Genomic DNA, 22,635 nt, shown 5'->3' on the forward strand with positions numbered 1-22,635 from the left:
TTCGCAATAAACCATGAAAAGTTAATTCTCCATATACTAACATATGTATTAGACTGGCCCAACTTTGTATGGGATGATTTTTACAACATTGTTTTCAACGCGGCACCCCCTAGATTAGTGCATTTAGGTGAAAAAATGATTTTCTGAAAGTTTCAGATCATTTTGAAGCACGATATATCGATGAAATGCGAAAAAAATCACACATTCAATTGCGGATAACTCATCACAGTCAACTCGTATCGCGTTATAATCTTCTACAAACATATTTGTCATTGTTTGAACTACAATTCCTGAAATTCTGAGGTTTCTAGCAAACTGGAAACATATTTTAGAATACAAAGAGTGATAGTATGTCGATTTTTCATACATTTTGCCGAAAATCTCCATACAAATTTCAATTCCTTAGCGCCAGCCCGTGCTACTTCCAAATGACCTGAAACTTTCAGAAAATCATTTTTTCACCTAAATGCACCAACCTAGGGGGTGCCGCGTGGAATTTAAAGATTTTTTTTGTTATGGGCCAGTCTAATATGTATGCACAGTGTAACGTAACACCTTGGAGACCGTGGAAAAAACCACCAGCCAAATAAGCCTTGCCTTTTTTTTTTGGTGATTGACCGCAGTGGCAGAAAGAATTATCCCTCGTCCTCAATCCGGCTCAGGTAGTACAGTGGTTAAGATGTCGAATTGGCAAGACGATAAATTCAAATGGTGTTGTGTGTTCGATTCCCAATTCCCGATGGCACATTTTTTTTTTTATTTTCTTATATTTGGGATGAACTATCCAATAGGATGAAAAGCCCATAAAAGTTTTTTTTTGTTTCGCTTGAATGTAGTGGTGGTCATGCATCATTTTACTAACATATCATATTTGGTTCAATGCATGTTTCAGAGCATTTTTGGCATAAAGTTAGCGCCGAGTGGCGTTGAAATTTTGCAACCTTTTCCGTGGGTGTAAATATTTATGTATGTTTTAACTAAGTTAGAGTATTACAAGCGAGTAGCAGAATAATAATGATGACCCGTTCTCATAAAAAAAAGTTAAAAAATACTTCAGGGATTTCATCAAAATATCTGTAGAATCAGGATCTCGAGAAACCATCTAAGTTGTAAAACGGACTGAATCCGGTTTGCACAACTATCGGTGATTGACGACAGACAACCGCTGACGTAATCCCGACTTCGAGTAGTTTATTCGATCTGACTAAAGGTTCTAACCGTTCCAACTAAACGATGATTCTATCCCAACACTATAAATGCCGTCACTGTCGGAAATAATCGTACCCGCCTGGCCGCCGATTTCGCATGTGTATGTATCATTGAAAAAGAATCCCCTCGCCTCGTTCGGTATAATATTAATTCCACACAGCAGAGCGTGTTCGGTAGAGAAAACAGCAACAAAACAAAAACAGTCAGAGAATCGCCGACAAAACAGTGATAAATAAAACATTCACTTGCACGTACATACACATGCGTTTCCCATCGTATGTACGTATTCAAGTAAGCAAAAAAAACATAGAGCACCGATCGACATAATTAGGGAGTAGAAAAATTTGTTCATTGAAGCGCGTTTTAAAGCTATGCACGGCACGCCTCGAAGCGGCCGGCGTTCAAAGGAAAAAGGAAAACATCGCAAAAGGAAATTTACTTGTAGCGAAAACGTCTCAAATTGGACGATAGACAACTACATCCGCTCCTTTACTTGTTAGCGTCTGAAATTGGTATCATTCGAAGATAATTGCTAGGCTTTGGTTCGATCTTTGGAAACCCAAAGCAACTATCGGGCCATGAAACAAGTTGTTGCTCCACATCATGAGTAACACCTTTTAACGAGCCGATTTGAGGCTTAACATTGTGTCAAACATCGGCTGAACATTACTGGTTTAATTTCTCTCCAAAGCGCTTTGCTTTTACAAAATAATAGTTAGCACACAAAACCTCCAAATCTTATTTCATGAACTTAGTAGTTCTCCTTTCGCGCAAGTTATGAGAGGGAAAAAAGCACGATACAACTCAATTAAATTTTATTATATTAATACATCCTAGAGGCCAGACGTCTTTGTCGCATCCTACTAGATTTAGTCGGGTTGGCATATTAACTTAAAAACAAGATAACCATGGTATGCCGAGAACAAGGTCCAAATAGGGCTTGAAGACTAAGAGTTGAGAGTTGTGTTGAAGTAAGCGATTTCTTATTGAAAGCGCTAACAGCTAATCGCTAACTGAAATTGAAAAAGGTTAGAAAAATAGCCGTAGGCTGTAGGAACGGCCTAGATCAGGAATGAGCAACGCGCGGCCCGCAGGCCGCATGCGAGCTTCGGGACATATTTGTGCGCCCCGCGAAGCTTATCTCAAATTAAATTTATTTCACGATTTTTTCTCTAATACCTAGATTCTTGATTATAGCAGTCCCTACTAAACCAAAAAATTGAAATACCAATAACTTGATATGCACGTCACTTCTTTGCATTTGTCCCATATTCATAGAGATTGTTGACTTTTTTGTAGGATTCAAGCTTTTTTTTTAATTCTTTCAAAGGCATGAATGCATTATTATTCGTTGAAAAAAATGTAATATTTTATTAAGTCATTATTTTTCATTTTAAGCAAAGTTAAAATTGTATGATGAAGTTCATTACTTTTGTTCTTTATAAATTCCGGAAATAAGAAAAGTTTTATAATAAAGACTGGGTGAACGATTATATATTTCTTATCGACATGACTTAGCGAAATTTGATTTCTCAACAAAAAGAATACATACCTTTAATTCTTTAATCTACCTCTAAAAGTTTATAACAAACTTCATTTTTGGTGCCTATGTTCCAATACCTAATTATGGCGTCCTAAATTCAAAACATTTCTCAGATTTCGTCTATCACTTCTAGTTTTGATTAATTGGGTTGATAAATAAGGTTGCCAGAATTTTTTAAAGCACGTGCCCGGGCCGGACAAATCCGGGCTATTTTATCTAAAAACCAGGTAAAATCCGGGCATTTGATTTTAAAATATCGACCAATAATCCAATAAAAAAAACAATTTTTTTTTTCATCAGCAATTTTTAAATAGTATTTCTGCTCAAAAAATGTTGTTTTGGATGCAAAAAATAAAAATAAATTACAACACAATTTGTTTTTTTTTTATTTGTTTTGGCAAATAAAGTGAATAAATCCGGGTAAGATCCGGGCCTTTTTAATGAAATCCGGGCAACCGAGCCGGACTTTTTTTTAAATTTTGTGTTGAATATCCGGGCAAACCTGTATAAAACCGGGCAATCTGGCAACCTTATGATAAATCTATAAACTTACATAAAAAACAAAAAGCTGACTTTCAATCAATTAACTACCCTTTATTCAATCAAGCATTCAGATATTGCCAAGATATTCTTCTTCAGAGATACAAAGCTTTCTAAAATTGAATCCTACAATAAAGTCTGCTTCATTTAATATTGGAACACAAACAATTGCGTGTAGTTCAGTCATTTATTAACGAATTCATAATTTGTTTTTCATACAAATGTAGCATTTTCTTTACTCTTTCATAAAAAAAATTAAAAAAATTATTCATTGCTGTTTCGAAGAAATTCTCGTACTTTTCCCGTAATACGGCACATTAGGCGGCGCACACCCTTTTCGTCCACCGTTTTGGCGATTTGATTCCACCAGTTCTTCATTTGAGTCATGTTCCTAACAAGTTTTCCCTTTGCCTTAAGCCTCCGCTTCGTGATTGCCCAGTATTTCTCTATCGGCCGGAACTGGGGGCAGTTTGAGGGGTTGAGGTCCTTCGGTATTACGCTGACCCCGTTCGTTGCGTACCATTCCATAACCGTTTTGCTGTAATGGCAGCTTGCGAGGTCCGGCCAAAACATTACTGGACGGTCGTGGGCACGAATAAACGGCAGAATCCGTTTCTGTAGGCACTCTTTTTTGTAGACTTCTGATGTCATTGCCTTGTCAGTGAGAAAGACTTTGGTTTTCTGTCCACAATGGAATATCCCCTGCCAAATCATGTACTTGCGGTCGAATTTATCCGCAAACACGAACTTAAATTTTGCAGGTACATCCCCCGAGCCGTCGCCAAATAAAATTTTTGACCTGGGATTTGCCCAAAGTCCGCCTTCACGTAGGTCTCATCGTCCATCAGAATACATCCGTCGAACTTGGTCAGCACTTGGTCGTACAGCTTTCGAGCACGGATTCTGGCCACATTGTTCTGCTTCAGCGTCCGATTTGGCTGTTTGCTGGCTCGAAATGACCTTATTCCTTCCCGGAGACGAATTCGTCGCACCGTACTGTGAGCGGCCTGGAACTTATTGGCCAAATCGCGGTCTGAAAGATTGGGATTCCTCTTGACGGCCTTGATGACTTTCCCACGCAGTTTCCGGTCGACAGTTCCACTCCGACGCTTCGAATGCGGCTTCCGAGCCGTCGTCAATGTTTCCTTGTACTGCTTGATAACACGCCATACGGTATTTCTGGGCATTTTAAGCTGTTTAGCTAGCTTCGATGCCGACAACAATGGATTTTCAAGAAAACTGTGCACAATTTGATCTCTCCGTTCGGTTTCCATGGCGGTTTTTTACAAAATGCTATCGTTTGGTGTTATGACATAAATACATGGTAAAAGGTAATGAATTTCCCGACACGTGGGTGAAAAAAGTTTTCAAATCCGTCCACTAGGAGCGCCACAATGAGCAAAAGAATTTGTTCCAATATTAAATGAAGCAGACTTTATATAGAATTCCTAAAAATAAGATTACAACTTCTTCTGACATAATTAAAGAAAGTTATTGAATATTGAATATTTAAGATTTTAACTCATTTAACAACTTTGTTGAAGACTGCGAAAGGATTTGACTTCCGGGTTTCAAAATATCAAAGATTCAATTTAATTTATTTCCCTTTGAAATTTCATCAAAAATGCCGTTTTTGCAGGTTTGGAAAAAATAACAAAAATAAAACTTCCATTACTTTTTTTCTCAGAATTAAAATTTACATGCAGTCTTTGAGAAAGTTGATCATTAAGTCAATAAGTATTTGTATTTTACATTGTTGTCAGAAGGACACAAATTGAATAACTTATTTTCTACTAATTTTTTTTAAGTTATCTCGAAAACTTGAGCTTTCAAAAAAACTAATTTAATCAGTTCTGAGATTCCTTTCTCCTTGGAAAAATGTGAATTTTCCAAGGAGAAAAATGTGAAAAATGTGAATTATTTAGAAATTACTTACTGAAATCATGCTAATCATTTATTAAATTGAGTGATTTTACTTCAAAATTAGCAATGAATATTACCATAGTCATACGACTTTCATGATTCAGCCGTAGAAAGCCTAACCAAGAGGAATCTAAATTAAATTTATGAAATCTGTAGAAAAATTCCAGGATGAAAAATGTATACTGTAACATTGACAAATCTGATTAAAAATCTGTGAAATAAAGAATTTTTCATGATTTTGAAACCTTGCTCAACATTTCAATGCGATGATTTCATACGAAACTTTAAATTAAAAAAAAATACCGTTTATAGAACAAAAAATAGAGGCTTCACGACTATATTTAAATAAATTGTGAAAAAACATTTCTAAAATGTGCACCGAAAAAACAGCCATGGTTAAGCTCCATGAAACTTTTAAATGGAAGTGATGACAAAAAATACCATCGCATCGGTTCGAACGAAAAAGAGATTTTCTTAGAAAACGGTTCAAATTTTTTTACGAACCATAGAAAGACTTTCAAAATAATTCGTTATTAATAAATAAAAGGGAGCAAATGATTTTTTTGGTAAAAAAAAATAATATTCTCTTTACTTTTCAAATCAATAAAACAATTAAATTATTGAAGAATGATCATCAAATTGAGTGATGAACCTATTCAACTTCGGCTAGCTTTATCACCCTTAATTTGAAAAAATGTTTATGCAAGTACATGAATTCGTTTTATTTATCCTTTTCCAGTCTCAGGGTGGCCAGCGGATTGCCATTTTCAAATTCCCGGTTTTTTCCCGGTTTTCCTATCGACATTTAATTTTTTTCCGGTTTCAACATACCTATATTAATACGATCAACCATCGATTATGTACCAAAACTTGTCATTGTATAAAAATTCAATGTGAAATTGTGCAACGACTTCAATTCATCAGTGAAACAATCTGCGGGTTCAAATGAGTATGAAAATTACCAAAAATACAACGATGTTTGTTTTTTTTTATCTGAAGGAAAAAATACAGTAACATCATGCTAGGAATAAAGAAGAAAAAATAATTTTGAATATATTTTAGTTCAATTTACCTTTATTCAAACCTCTTAACAAAATATTCAAATTCCTCTTTACTACATTTTTAAGTATATGTTTGTACATGTCCTCATTCTAATATAGCACTACAAAATGGAAATTTAACTATTTTTTGTAACAGCTCTTGTTTTTGTGTTCAAGAGTTTATTTCATTTTTTTTTTAAAGTATTCATATTTTTAAGAGTACTAAAGAAAATGTTTAAAATATTCAAATTAAATGTTTTAAACCAAAAATCAACTGTCTCGAAGGCCTCAAAGTAAGTTATATTAGTTTTATTTATAAATGAATTAATACTAAAACTTATGATTTGAAAAAAAATCACGGTCTCCAACTAAGTTGTTCAATAAATTTAAACAAGTAAGATCGAAAGACTAGAAGCGTTTTCCGGTGTTGAAATAATTATGAATTTTTGATGAATTGAAAATGTTAGTTTTTTAACATATATGTATCTCTGAAATCTTGCTTTGAATTGAGGATATTAAGTGGATTTGAAATAAGTGTTTGTTTTAAATACAGAATAGCTAGCAATTAGTTGTCATAGGCAAAATTTTAATTTAAAAAAATGATGATTTCTTATTTTTCAAACGACGTTTCACCAAAACATGAGATAATTACCCTCAAAAATACTGTTCTTCGATGTAGTTGTTCGCTAAACTTAGATTTGAAAAATAGCTTATTCTGTCCTCTTACTCGATTTCAACTTTTACTTTTTTCAACTGACTACGAGTTTGTGCAATATTCTGGTCAATAAATGTCAATATTCAATTCAGAATTCAAAATTTAGTTGTTCATCAATTAACATTTATATTATAATTCTTGAAACCGTTCTAGATACACAATTTTGGATTTTGATTTCTAGTTTCTGTTATATTTTTCTTATTTTGAGTTCAGAATTTCAATGGCACATCCAAATTATATGTCAGATTTCAAATCGAAATCTGAGTATTACCTTCTAAATTTAATTTTCCAATTATGAGTCCGACTTCAAAATCAGAAACTTTAATCTTGAATTTCAACCAGGGTTTTTAATCTGCATTGCAATCGTGCGAAGTTTAAATTTCTAATTCAAATTTTCAAGTTTTTAAGTTCTTTGTACGACTTCATTACTTCGAAGTGCGATTTATTGATTCAAATACGGCTAAAAATTTTTCAAATCTGTTCAAAAAACGCTCATTGGGGAACGAAATTATGCAAAAACATTCACTTCAACTTGCTGTGTATGTTCATCAAAGAAGAACAAATAACGGTCATGATAAGCTATTGAACAATGGTTTGCTCTTGATGAAGAAAAAAAATTGGATTTTTCCCGGTTTTGATTTCAAATTCCCGGTTATTTCCCGGTTTACCCGGTGCTATTTTCAATTCCCTGTTTTCCCGGTTCGCTGGCCACCCTGTCAGTCTAGTTTTTGTCAGAAATTTGTCGTTATGAAAAATTGCGTAAAGCTCTGTAAACTATTATTACCTAAATTTTCTTATAATTCGGCCCGCGGAAAGAATTTCAAATTCAAAGTGGCCCGTTGCTTCAAAAGGTTGCTCACCCCTGGCCTAGATTATATAGAGTTGATGTATTTAAAGGCCCAATGCAGGTTTTTTATTTTCTTTATTTTTGCAAGCATAAGTGAAAGTTAATAAAATAAACCAATTTTTCATAACAAAAAGTAGGGATATGCGTACACTAGAGCAAGTGCTAATGTTCAACATTGGCAAAAATGTATAAATAATTTCTTCATCTTTAAATTGTCGGGCCCAAATAAACAATTTGACTAAATAAACCCAACCTTTAAAAAACAAACAACGACAAACACTGTACTGTTAGTTCTCTGTGCTGTTAGTTAACAAACAATACAAGTACGTACTCAACATAAAAAGTGTGTTAATGTTTTACATATTTTGGCTATACAGAAGGACTTTGGATTTTTGTGATTGATATTCCAGTGGAAGCAGATTTTTTTTTTGATAATTTTTTAATATGACCTGAAAGTGTTGAAAATAATATTTACTCCTGTCATTTCCCACGGTAGAAAAAGTTCAAACACGCTTTTTAGCCATGAAACATCTACCTGTTGAGAATTTCCTTTTCAAAATAATTCAGTATTACGTGAGAAAGGTCCGAAAGGGATATCCCGTGTGTTGGATCTGAAGTGGATATTCAAAATTGTTCAATGCCTTTGTAAATGTAGGTCTTTTGCTTAGAACAGCATTCAGTAAAAGAACAAATACATCAATGGAATTTGATAAAACAAACAGGAACACGTATTAAATTCATTTAAAAGCCTTTTCACTATGTCACGCATCTATGAATGAGCCCAGAAAAGCATTGTGTTTTCACTTGCCTCAATAAAAGGGGCAAATTTTAACTTAGAAATATCTTTTTGTTTACATTTTTGCATATTTTTCTTTCAACAAGAGTTTGTTGAGAACTGACTTAGTAATGCAACAAAAGAAAATTGATTTGTTTTGAAGATTTAAATATTTTTCTTAGATTTATAAAAGTTCAACTATGGTAAAATTCGTTTGCACCCGGTGTATCTGAATTGAAATTAAGACAGAAAAAAAGAAGCAACTCAAACTTTGATAACTTTTGCTGTTGTCATTTTAAGGTTTTTTTTTGTGATGAAAATTTTTAGAAAATATCCATACCACCATAGAAGCATGAACAGATTTTTTTTCGATCCATTCAAATGTTGAAAATGTACTTTTCAATGAACAGAAAAGGCCAGTAAGTTTAAATCTTGAAAAGGCTTGAAAAGGACCCTCAGCAAAAAAAAAGAGAAAATTGCTGCGATTCAGTCAAATAACAAAATTCAAACATTTTTTTTCTCCTTTAAAAACCATTTTTTTCCTTGATTCATTGGGTTACACTTTATCCATATGAATTGAATTTTCACTTTTTGCTTAAACAAATCAAAATATAGTAGACAATTTGCATAGCATAGCAAAGCATAGCATAGCATAGCGTTGGGTGACTACACACATCTTGCATTGGCTGATAAATAAGGTACAACTCATAATTAAAGCCAACACAAGATGCTAAAATGCGTATCTAGATGCAACACGCATTTCAAGTTTTGGTTTTAAAGATAAGTGTGGTAGCTCATTGCACACCGCGACAAGTCAATGTAATCGTAACGGGGATGATCTGATACAGTAATATAAACTTTTCAGGTGCAGAGAATTCATACGACCCAAAATGCTGTATTCCGATATGTAGGGGAAGGGATATTTATATGGGAAATCCTACTTGACAAAAAGGATTGACAGAGAAGCAATTCAAATAGAAAAAATAATGTTAAAGCATTAAATTTTCGAAAAGAAACGATCTCACCAAAGTCCATTAAATAATAGTTGGTTTCCGCCGGGGCTATAAGTATCTTCCTCAATTCGGTCGTCTTGAAACGTTTTCCAACCATTTCTTTATATCCATCGCCTATAAGCAACAATTTGTCCGTCGCGGACTAAACTTTTTCATAAACAGCTGCCTAAAAAATCGAACTTAGCCACGAAACTTCTGCCAAATTCTTCGGATCCTCATGGTCTATACTTGAAAGAATGTATCCCAACTTCACCAGCATTCGATCACTTAGCTCTTTTTTTTATCTCAACTCGAATCAGACAATACTTTATTGAATCCGTGCTTTGTAGAACTTTACACTGCGTAAGATCATCCCGGTTTTTTTTAAACTTCAGATATCAATATACATACATTCTACACTGTATCCTAAACAGAGTATGGAATCCACATTCCATAATTAAATATTTAAAGAATCATATACTAGGTAATTTGCAGTAGAAAATGTCGACAAATTTCATGCCATGACAAGCGCTATTTGGCACCACTTCAAGTTGTAGTTTGTCATGTTTACAAATTAAGTACCTATATGGCGAATAAAATTATGAATATGGTTTAAACATGTGAAGGTATTTTAGCACGAAAAATGTTTCTATGATTGTTACAAACTTTTGTATTGCAGTGTGAAGAAGAGAGGGACAAAGGGAGTTCCATATAAATTGCGTTGTATAGCTTGAAAACTTATCGAACCAATCACGGCTTCCATGCGAGTATGTTGGCATAAATCAAGAACTCAACAAGCAAAAGGAATAGAGGTTGTTTGCGAGCGAATAATTTGAGACACTCCCTTATTTCTGGGTGGAGTCGGAAAGAAGGAGGCAAGTTTTTATTCATATTTTACTTGGCATAATTTAAAAAAAATGTAACGTCATTTAGATATAAAACATTTTTTTATAGTTGATCGTTAGCACTTCTTGCATTACAAGAGGGAAAGGGCGGGAAGTTCTTATCATTAAAACATAAATAATGAAATAATTAGAAACTCTTGTAGCTTTTAAAAACTGAGTTAAAGTTTCAGATCTTAAAAAAAACAAATTAAGAGATTAATTCTAACAAAATACTATTAAAACATCTTCGTACTGAGGTTAGAAACTTCAGTTGCTGCTCTCTTTTCAAAGCATTTGCTTCTAAGTTTTGTTGAAATTTGGTTCGAAACGCTGTCTAGTACATAAAACTGAATTTCAATTATATTGACAAATTTAATTACATTTTTTAAGGTGTAGCAAAGCACACCGGGTCAGTAATTTTAGATATATAATTCATGAATTGCTTCAACTGACTTTCAATATGTGATAAATTTGTGGTAAGCAAATACAGTTGGACGGAAGTTTTCAAAGTGATAAAATTTACTCTTTTCAAAAAAAAATCCTATGCGAGTTAGTGTTAAGTGATTCTGAGTTGAAATTTCAATGTTGAAAATTAACAATGTCTACAAAACAAAAGCTACAAAAATGATTTATTAATTATATGCCCTTTCGCGATGTTCGTTCACATTTCATAGTCATGAAATGGAAAACATGTCCGAAAAAGGCTATTTGAAGAGCTTTTTCTAACTTCAAGTCCATGGAAGGCTATTTGAGGCCCAATTTGTTACTTTAATACTGAGTGATGCAATTGACATGTCACAAAAATGGCTATTTGAGGAGCTTTTTGGAACTCAAGTCCGTAGAAGCCTATCTGAGGCCCTATTTGTAACTTTAATACTGAGTGATGCAATTGACATGTCACAGAAAGGCTATTTAAGGAACATTTTGTAACTATCATGCTCGCATTCGAGAAAAATCGATACCAATTCCCTTTAGAACCTTTGTTCAGCGAGATTCGAATTTGGAGGCACGCGTTTAAGTAGATGTGGGACTTTTGGTTGCTTGGGTTGTTGCCTTTCAATTCCAATAGATCGACTTGTAATTTGTATCCCGTAAATGAATTTGCTAGTAACACATATGCTATAACCGGTCTAGCACAGCACGTTTTCCTGATCTAGTGGCTCCTGATACATTTCTCTGGAGCCATCGTGCATTTAGTCCACTTTACAGTTATCTATCTGTAATCTCTTTTTATACAAATTAAAACTACAGCGTAAAAGTAAAAACAAAAATGTCGTCTTGTTATATAAACCAAAAATCATTAAAAAAAAATTTAAAAATTGAATCCATTACAATTAGGAATAAAGTCACTGCAAGAAATGTGCGATCTTTTTTTTTTTGTTTCGATTATAGTCGTTTTACCATCTTTATGGCATTCGCGACTTTATCAACGTTGCAGTTGGCGGATCGTTATTGAAAAACTTATCCGGTACAACTGTGTCGATGTTTACTCTTGGCTCGAACTCGCGGACATCGGCTCAGGAGACAACAGACTTGCCAACTGAGCTATATCACAAGCCCAATTGTGCTATCGATTGAAGAATTTTGTTTGAATTTTGTTAGACTTTCTTCATTGTGCCAATAATAAGGTGGTTCTAAAATTAGTGCTCTTCATGTGCGGTTATATGCTTTTGAAAAATCAAGCGATGCAATGTACGTTCTTGTCCTAAATGGAAGTTCAGATCAACGGAATTTATAACTGTTATCTATAGTGTGTATAATAACTTACTTATCAAGATACGAGAATAAGAACCTATCAACATGATACAAGTTCAAGCTTACATGCGTAACTTAGAAGCAATCAAGGCTTACTGATGCTCGTCCATCATTATGTAGGAAGATTTTGGCACCAGCTAAATGGATACTTGGATTGGACTTAGCTTAGACAAAATTTGAAAAAATGATCTACTGTACTGTAATTTAATTACCGTAAAACTTCAAGACTTTTTCAAGACAGCTTTTAAAGCTTCTCATCACTGCACTGTGGTCCAAAAGTGCTAAAAGTGGAACTGAACTGAAAAAAAAAGAGTTTTGATGTATTCAACATAGTTTCATATTTTCACGTATTCTACAACTTTGTAGTATAACGTAAAGCTCTATCTATTGAAATAAAAAAGTTAGAATTTTCAATTTTTTTTATAGTGGACTTTACTAGCTTTTGATGTTTTCAAGTTATGAAGCATGTTTGAAGAAGCAAATGTTCTGAAGACATTTAAGAGATAAGATAAAAGACAGAGGTGCTACGAAAAAAGTTCCACTTTTAGCCCTTTTGGACCACTGTGCACTGCCTCATAGATAGAACTAGGTGTTTCCTTAGGAAAAATCTAGGAGCATAGAAGGTGTAGGAAAACACGATCGCATCATTTATCAAAATGATCATGATCTATAACCTTTCCCATACTAACACAACCCTTTCCTTGGATATTTGAATATAGATTCGCAGACGTATAGACGGTTTCTATAGTCAGGACAAAAGGTTGTTGATTGATCCTAGAAAATATCTTACTGACACTCCTGCCTTCATCCCTCATTGACTACTAGGACGTGGCCGGCGCTGTTATTGATAATTTCCAAAGGGAGAGCATGAGTTTTGTGCACTAAGAATGTTCTGCTAATCCCAAGCACAATTCTATTGGCCCTTGCACAAAATTGATGGCCTTGATCAATCACGGAGTAGCAACCATTGGCGAGGTAGAACGTGTTCCGCTTAGCCACGCCAGCGATCATGGAATTTGAAATGCGTAAGTTGAGCAAAGCCAAATTAAATATATTATTATGAAGTTTTATTTTAAATTCTACAGCATTTCATGTTCCATGATTTAAGGTGGATATGAGAAGTCAACCAAGCTAAGCTACTTGGATATGATTGTTAATCTTCCTTACGGGGTGAAAAAACGCTCTTAGCCGGAAATGAGCGTATTGCCGAAAATAGTCATTTTTTATTCAGAATCATGGCAGCTTTAACATTTTTTAAGCTGATCTATCCAAAGCTTACCAGATTGCCCGGATTTGTCCGGATATTTGCAAAACTATGCAAATGCAAATTTGCCCTGCCCGGATAAGTTTTACGGTAGTAATAATATCCAACGATATGACTGTACAAATTTTGACATACTCCTCTATATATTTGGTCGGGATTCGACCAGACCGAACTGAACACCAATTTAAAAAAAATTGAATTATTTATTGCAGCGTATGCGAAACATGAAAAACTACCTTTTTTATGATTTTATTAGAAAACTTCAACGTTATTGACAGTGGAAATGGCAAAAATGCGTTGCGCCAAAGTAAACTGAGAGCCACCTTAGAGGTAAAGTTGAAAAGCATGTTTCGGTCATGAAAACACGTACACTTCCACTGCCAATCACGCTCAAGAAGCATTTGAGCTCTCAGTGCAGGGAAAGCGATCTTGCTACAAACGCCCTCGGCGGAAGTTAATAATCCCCGAGAGCTCTAAAAGATTACCTATCTCAAAAGATTAGATTCATTAGGATCGCAGTAGCTAATTGGTTCTAGCTGAACGAATTCAACACCCACAGTAGAATGTATTGACGTGTTTTCCGGCGTGTCTAACTGCATTACTCAAAGCGTCGATCGCGCGAATCGATATTATGTTCGAGATCGATCGAGGGGCGGACAAACTGGGCCTACTTTAACACGAAGAGTAAATGTTGTATTATCGAAATGCTGGACTGCTACAACATCTCTTTGATAGTGCGTTAATTTGGAACTGTCACGCCTGTTTTTGTAGTTAGTTCTCTTACCCTGCTAAGAGAAAAAGGTTGAAATTTCTAAACAAGGCCAGCTTTATCCCAGATGAACTTCTATGTAGAAAAAAGTCCGACTTTTTAAATTAATATATGTAAAATGGTTAGCAAGCTTTAGAGACGCGAAGACAGAATCAAATCTTCAATAGATGGATAATCATGTGAAAAATCAAACCCACTCTGCCATTTCACCTAATGCCCTCCTACATTCGCTAGTCTGGGTGAAGTTACCCATTCATACTATTCTATTACATTGTGACTGTCATCGTAATCATCAACCAACAACCCACCGTCATCTTCGATTCATGCGATGCGATTGGAAGTGAAACGAAACGTCGCCGCCGTCGTTAGTTGCGGATTCGAACGACTGACTGACCATCGAGGGCTTCGCGTGGCGGAAATCTCTAATCGATGAAAACGGAGTGCGCACCACCAGTCTGGGGAGCGCATGAGAAAAAGAGGAAAAGACACGTGAAGTATGCCGGATGATTAAGGCCATGTTAAGATGCTCTGCTTCAGTCATCCACTAAAAGAGAACGAGGTGGGTGAAACTGACCCTTTGGTATATGTAGTAATTAAAGTTGGGAAACAAGTATGGAGAATATGTTTTAGGTAACAAATTTTTTTTTCGATCACTGTAGGAAATGGTATAAATAAGTTTTAAAATTGTGCACAATTAAACGATTAAAATATCCCTACTTCTAAGTAAGTATACTTTACTCGGAATAGTTTAAAGTACTTTCGTAGCCAGTTTTAACAAAAGGAGTGTGTTGAAGGACGAAATGAAATATTTAAAGGAATAAAAAAAACTTGATTTAATCTTACCTACGGAACTTGCAGGCTCCTAATCCAAATTATCGACATTGGCGAATTCCAGCAAGACAAAACTAATTTTCTCGTGACACTTTTTCACTTAAGTTGTATATTTTTCAGCGAGAGGTTTCAGGCTTTTTGTTAAGCCTTCTTATTTATTCTCTATCGCTGTTTGCGAATCTTTCCACTTACACTTGTTCACAATTATTTAATCAACCAAACACACGCGGCGAACTAATTTCATTCTCTTCTTAAACGACGGGGGTGTAGTAATCCAACAAATTCACTGTTCAAGTAGAAGGAGATGATTTTAATTTGATTTTCTCATTATGCTGCTTCAGCGCAGGTGAAAACGAGTGCAAACCCAGGGAGATGAAAAAAAAATCACTACCGACACAAACTGACGAAAACACCATAGACTTTTATTTTTTCACCATCCATCCCTTTACATCAATTCGTTTAGTTTTGCTCTAAAATCATCACTAAAATCGGTTTGCAACGAGACGTCGACGACGACGGCCAGTTATCACAACCACTAGCATAGAAATTCCTTCTGTTTGTTATCTCGCGATGCCCCAAACACACCCAACTGGCGAGGACTGGCTTGCAGTTTCTGCTGTTTTTGAATGAAGGTTCAGAGCAGAGCTAAGGCCTGCTTAGGGTTACCAAATGTTAACTATGTCTGTAATAGGCACTCATTGAATTGAAACCACGATCCCATTTTGAAATTATACATCCTACTTGTATATAAATTGAAAACATGACTGGCTATAAATTTGTTTTTGACATTACTTATGCACACCTGCTCAGCGTATACAGATGCGACAGGACAATTAACCTCAAAACAACTTCATACAACAACAAAACAATAGCTTACATTAGTTTTAAGAAGCTTCCGAATCTCTAAGGTCGAGTCGCTTCAAGACGTCTTAATGTTTACGAAACATTGGCACCATATGTTCTAGCAAAACAAAAAAAAACTGTGAAAACTATGTGTCATTCATAAAATAATTCAAAGATCGAAAAATGACAGAAATAGAAAAAAAAAGTTCTTTAATGTGGAAGAGGGGTCCGGTACCTGTTTAAAGGGCTTCGATACTCATTGCAATAATCTAAACCTGAGTTCGAGACCCTGTGTCTATCGATGCCCAGTAGTGAACTTTTAATTTATTTAATTTATTTCATTAGAGAAGCTTGCTTGGTAGACTCGCCTCTAATAGTGAACTTGACCGAGGTTCGATATATTATACTGGAAAAGTCTGTTGTGCTAGCGATTGACAACATCATTGGTGAGAGTTTGATTGTCATAGGGCCCTATTACGTAAGACGAGTCACGGGTCGTACTCGAATGAGCCATTTTGGTATTACAGTAGTCGAATTTCAGTCGAGTAGCTCGACTGAGTCGAGTGCTTGAAGGTTCGTGACTCAGCTGTTTCACTCGACTACCGTAATACGACATTTCGCTCGACTCGACAGTGACTGAAGTCGAGTCGAGTTACTCGACTCGTCTTATGTAATAAGGCCCATAATCACCCTTTCAATAGTGCGAGAGCACAGGCATGGGCTAAAAGCCATCCTATTATGATCGATAACTTGGCTAATGATAAATTGTTATGCCCTAAGCCCAGCTAGAGTAATTGCCATGGGTTAAATTCACAGTTCTTCCTCAGCAGGTGGATACTGGAAAGGTTCATTGTGCTAGCGATTGACAACATCGTCGATGATGAGATTTTTTCTGTGATCTCCTGTAGAGTTTAGTTTTTATGCATTTTGATAAATTTTTTTGATGGTACTAAAAAGGTCAATTGTACTAGCGATTGATAAAATCGTGTATGTTGTGTATAAGTAGTATCATGCAATTTCTGAAAGTTACTCCCTTTGCTTTCAATCATATCTGTAAGGATTGGCGGATTGAGATCGATTCTAGACTGCTCCAAATTGTCTTTATCCATAGGTGGATACTGAGCTACGTACAAGTTCTGCTCAGGGCTCGGAATCGTCGAAAAGAAAGAATGAAATTTCCCTTTATTCGTCTCACTTCAACAAATTTCAATTTCAAGGAGTTCCTTTCATTACACGAATGAATGTGAATTCTCTCATATTCACCGCTCGGGTGAAAGAAAGAAGTCAGCAGAGACTTTCAATGATGCTTTGAACTGCCCGCAATCAGGCAATGTGTTTTTTTGTGATGGTCCCCCAGGCCCAATTGGGTCCTTCCTCCACCCCATACGCTTCTTTAGAAGTGGGAGGGACAGTTTATCCTATGGATAATTTTGTTTGCATTATTTTATCTAATTCTGTACGACTTGTTTGTCTAACTCCCGCGTATGTCCATCACCATACAATTTAATATCTGGTATTTCGCCAGATCTTCATCACAAGCATATGATCCTTTTTAGGATTAGTCATTGTTTCAAATTGTCTGTTTAACGTGTTGTATTGTCAGTTTCTTGAAAATGTTTATGTTTGAACTTTCTTTGATATTCTGCGGCAGGCTGGCATTTTTAAACCGTTGTAGAAAACTGATCGTTTTGACATTTCCTTTCTAGTATTCGGTAATCTAAAATCGTGGGCTCTTTTCGTATTGTAGCTATGTACATCGTTGCCGTACTGCAGACCGTCCATTAAGTAAGCAGGTAACATTCCGTTCTTCATTTTATATATAAAAATCAAACTGTTATACGCAATTCTCTGTTTCACTGACAACCATTGAAGTATGTCGAGCATTAATGTACTTGGTGTGTATCGATTACATCGTATCACTACTCGCATGATCTTATTTTGAATTCTTTGTAGGCGCTTTGTTTGTGTGTCAGATGCATGCAGTAAAATTGTAGCGCAATAGTCGAAGTGTGGCATGATAACAGATTTAACGTAAATTATTATCGACCAGAAATTCATATATCTACTCTCTACAAAGTACACCATGTTTCACAACAATTTTTCTTGATTGTGTAGTCTATATGAGCTATAAAATTCAATTTTGCATCGACTTGTACTCCTAGGTATTTCACTTGACGAACCCTTTCGATCTCACAACCATCGATTAATAACTTAGGGCTTACTCCTATTTTGCGATTTCCAATAATCATCCAGTTGGTTTTATCAAGATTTAGACATAATTTTCTGTGTTTCAAAAAATCTGCAATATTTTTCAAATAAGCATTTGCTTTTTGTACAACGAGTTCTAGGTCATTTCCAGTCCAATAGGAGACGGAATCATTTTCATGTCATTGATGTACAATATAAATAACAAGGGACCCAATACACTTCCTTGGGGAACTCCTAGGTTATTTTCTCTGTATCGCGAGTAAGATGAACCATATTTTGTTCGTTGCATTCTATTCTCCAAATAATTTTTGAACCAGCTTAGAACCGTACCATTGATGCCAATTTTTACCAACACTTCTAACATCAGTAACCGATCAATAGTTTCGAATGCTCTCTTGAAGTCTAGAAATACGGGGCGCCATCAAGCAATTGTTGGTGTCATTGGTTTACTCCTTGGGCGCCAGCAAATTGTTGGTGTGTTGTTGTTTTCTTCATGTACGTATTTGTGTATAAGCATTAAACTTCTCTTTGAAAGGGTTTTGCTCGAGTTTGGTTTCGAAATGAAATAGACGTTTGTTGTCGTCGAAGGAAGGAAACCTAGGGGAAAGCAAACTGAAGTAAGCGTTTGCCGAATGTGAAGAGAAACTGAAAGTGAAGCTCTTTCGAATGATGCGTTTTGTGCTCAATTTTGCGTGACGATTGACGATTGAAGGTGAAGTTGCCAGGGCCTAGTTCTGCCACCCGATCAGGAGAGCATATCAAAATAAGAACTTAAACATATCTCAACGAGATTTTTTCATCTTTTTCAGTTAGAATATTGTTGTCATAATTTTCGACTCTTAGATTCTTGAATCTTGGTTATATCTTATTTTGATAGGCATTCTTGAATAGGATTGAACTCACTTTCAACGATGAAGATTTTTTTTCAAATTGTTATATATTATAACCGCATTTTGATATGCACATAACTTTCCATGAAACACGGACATCGAAGTCAACGGCCCAAACCGTACTTTTATGAGTTACGCTCAACAAATTAAAAAAATTGAATCAAATTTTTGGGATACCGAAAATGGAGCATGATTTTGACAAATAGTGTGGGTTACCGACATTCCACTAGAAATTTTTCTCGAAGCATTTATATCTTGATAAGTTATAATTTTGATAGGATTTGTTCTGCCTAGTATCAAACTATGCTATCTGAAACAGCTATAATCTTGATAATCTTCATAATCCATTTTGGAGCTTTAGCATAATAGGATTGATCACCATACAATTTGCTTGATCGATTAATTGATTCAGAAGTGTTTTTTTTTGGGAATTCAGAAGTGTTCTCATCGATAGGTGCACTACATACTGGAATGGATTGTTGTGCTAGTGATCGAAAACATCGTTGATGTTGACTTCGACTCTCGTAAACACTTTCAATTATGTGTAAACGGACTAAGGACTAAGGACAACCCCTTCGTGCACGTTCTTCGAACACTTCACAGAACGTCTATCTGGTAACCCTAGCTCCAGTCGGGCACAATACGCAATACTTGCGACGCAATCAGGATAATCGGGAATCCAATTTTCAAGAAGTCGATTCGATGCACACTTACACATACACAATTGCATCGGCAGAATGCGCGAGACGCAGCAAAAGCGCGACACCCGACCCGATGATGGCAGCCCGCCCGGCCCGACTCAACCAGAACCACACACTACACCACTGCCTTGGCCCTGCCTAATGATGCACACTAACACACTCACAACGAGACGGAGAATCGCGACTCGATGATGGATGGCTGCTTGTTTCGCCTCACTTCACTACCGAAAAAAATCTGCTCCTCGTCAGCAGCAGCAACACTACAATTTACACACTCTCTCCCGCTAATTCATGCTTGTGTATGTTGAAAAGAAATGAAAATTCGACAGCCTTCCAGACAAAGCAATGACGGGAGGCTAGCATAAGGAGGGAGAGGAAGGTGGTGTTGAGCGAAAAAATGTCAGCAAGAAAACTCCTCTTCACCCTGCTGGCTGGCTGAGCTGAATGAACGATTGTAATGGAGGCTGGGCTGCAGCGAAAAATTCACATTTAATGCACTTTTCCACTTTTCCTCTCAACATTAAATAGCACACACTTCGAGAACGAACCTTTGGCCAACGGGTGATGCACTTTTCCGCCCTCAAACTACAAATTTTCACCCGCAAATTGTAAATTTTCCGACGAGCCCCGACGAACGACGTACCTTTTCTCGAAACTTTAGCTACTCTTCTGTGGATTTGCTTTGCCAGAAAATGACGACAACGGGCGGGCAGCCAGCAGCAGGCGAATGATAGATGCCGGCCTTGTCTGGCAAATGGAAACTACCGATGTTGCCTACTCTTTCTTCGGTATGAATCAATCATTCACGAACACATTTGCGCCTGCTGGTATCATCAACAGTAGAGGCCGCATTCTGAACCGAATAACAGGCCGATTCATCAATGAATGCTGAATCGCATTTGAAAACACCGTTTAAAGTGGACAGACTATAACAGCAGAATCGAGATTTTTTTAACTTTCAAATTCGAATTGAAATGCAAATCTTAGTTTAAAAATTAATCATTGATGGTGTGCTCAATACTGTTACAAATAAAAAAAATGCTACTTGTTCCTTGAATTTAAAAGCTTTATTATCAAATATTTATCCCTAAAAATTAGTCTTATTTTTTTATTTATTTATTTCCTCGGACGGCTTTTTTCATCGCTTCGTTCCTTCTGTTTCGCTTCAAATCTTCGTAACCCTCCCGATGCCTTAACATGTGTGCCGTCAAATCGGTACACTTTTTATACCGTTCTCCACATTGCTCACAGGCAAAGGAACGCTCCCCGGTATGGACGAGCTGATGTTTGTTCAGCAACGTAATCGTTGGGAAAGCTTTCCCGCAAATATTGCATACCGAAGTAAAAATCTTTTTATGATAAAAGTTGTCGTGATCACGTATTTGAGTGACCGTGCGGAATACTTTACCACACGTTTCACACTGATGTGCCCGAAGCGGTCTACGATATTCTTTGATGGCATGTTTTTCACCATGCAGTCGATTTTCGTGCAGCATCCGACTGTGATCTACGATGAATCGCAAAGAACAAAACCTACATTTCTTTGGCCGATGCTCAGCATCGTGGAAACTGAGATGATGGTTGAAGGACAGTACAGTTTTGAAACTTTTGCTACATTCCAGGCATGTGTAGTCCACTTTTGTTGCGTGGTTATCAGTTAAGTGACAAACCAAGTCACTTTTGCTTTGTAACTTTTCGCTACAGACAAAACATTTTTTCGATAAATAATCTTTAAAATCAATTTTCGGCGGCTTTAACGATTTTTTCCTTCCTCGTGGTTTAATAAGATTTGTATCAACTGCCAAAGGGCTCGGTTCAATATCCGCTGAAGAAATATCTTCTAAATTGTTTATCTTTTCAGGTCGACTTACAGCTTTAGGTTCGTTTGTTATTTTTCTGGAATTACGAGGTCTTCCACTTCTGCGCTTCAATGGCTCATAGGAGTGCTTGCGGTGGTCCGAATTTTCAGTTTCCATCTCTTTGTTACTAGAAAATATTCCTTTGGATTCTGAGTCGTTTAAATCTTCAATTGTCTCAAGCTTAAGTTCAATTATGTCAATCTTTACCTCTTCATCGTTGAAGATGAGCAAGTTAGCCGTGAACATTTTTTGTTTCAATGCAAGAAATTGCGCCTCGGTTTGTTGAACTTCATCGATCCATTTAGTGATGATGTCTAGCTTGGTTAGACATGGAAAGCATATCGCTGACAGAAAATCCTGTTCATCATTTTCAAGCGCCAATTTACAAATTTTTGCTAAGAGCTGGTCAAATTGTTCGCAATCCTTGTCCACAGTTTCCGAACGTTTCTGCAACTGGAGACAAAGCCTACAGCTGACTACCTCGGTAATTTCCATATTTCTAAGAAGAATACGCATATAAGTAACGACAATTAAAACATTAATTTAACCAAAATCAGATGATACTCACTCATTATAGAACCGGCACGGTTCCTGGTAGCCTTCTGAATGTTCGTCCCCAAAGTGCCAGCTGCAGATTAGCGGCGGTTCACTCGCGTTATTACCACACATAATGCCTAACAATCGACCGGTAGCAAAAGCTATTATCTCGGTCCATCGATTGGCCAGAACTACATCGTCCGGGAACTGGACCAGCTGGTAGACGGGTGAGGTATTTACGACACAACCGGGCACAACACAGCTCATGACTGCATAAAACTCTTTGATGAACTCGAAGGCGATATCACCGATATCACACAATTTAAATGTTTTGAACATCCCTCGGTTTGTTTATTTATTTTTGTTTATATACGTCACACGCTTATACTGAACTCTTCAAATTTAGGTGCGTCAAAAGAACATTGAAATCTGAGTAAATAAAATACTCAAAATTTGATGACCGGCAACATGCGCCTGTTTAAACTGAAAGTACTCTCAGCATGAAGATCT

The 22,635-nt window shown here is 36.2% G+C and overlaps 1 protein-coding gene across 1 annotated transcript; it reads right to left on the reverse strand.

Moving 5' to 3' along the window:
* Nucleotides 1-20,786: 20,786 nt before the first annotated feature.
* On the reverse strand, nt 20,787-22,464 carry LOC129752689 (zinc finger protein weckle-like). Its single transcript, XM_055748459.1, has 2 exons — nt 22,157-22,464; nt 20,787-22,087 (listed from the first exon to the last, which is right to left on the reverse strand). Exons 1-2 carry the CDS (start codon nt 22,462-22,464, stop codon nt 20,842-20,844), a joined length of 1,554 nt encoding a protein of 517 aa, XP_055604434.1. The 3' UTR covers nt 20,787-20,841.
* Between the last annotated feature and the right edge of the window lie 171 nt (nt 22,465-22,635).

Source organism: Uranotaenia lowii, chromosome 3, assembly GCF_029784155.1.
Source record: "Uranotaenia lowii strain MFRU-FL chromosome 3, ASM2978415v1, whole genome shotgun sequence".
Classification (NCBI taxonomy): domain Eukaryota; kingdom Metazoa; phylum Arthropoda; class Insecta; order Diptera; family Culicidae; genus Uranotaenia; species Uranotaenia lowii.

Bases quoted from the DNA above. Each gene is read 5' to 3' on its own strand.
- LOC129752689 (XM_055748459.1), bottom strand. From the start codon at position 22,464: ATGTTCAAAACATTTAAATTGTGTGATATCGGTGATATCGCCTTCGAG. The intron at 22,088-22,156 runs GTGAGTATCATC...TATTCTTCTTAG, and splicing joins CCGTGCCGGTTCTATAATGA to AAATATGGAAATTACCGAGG.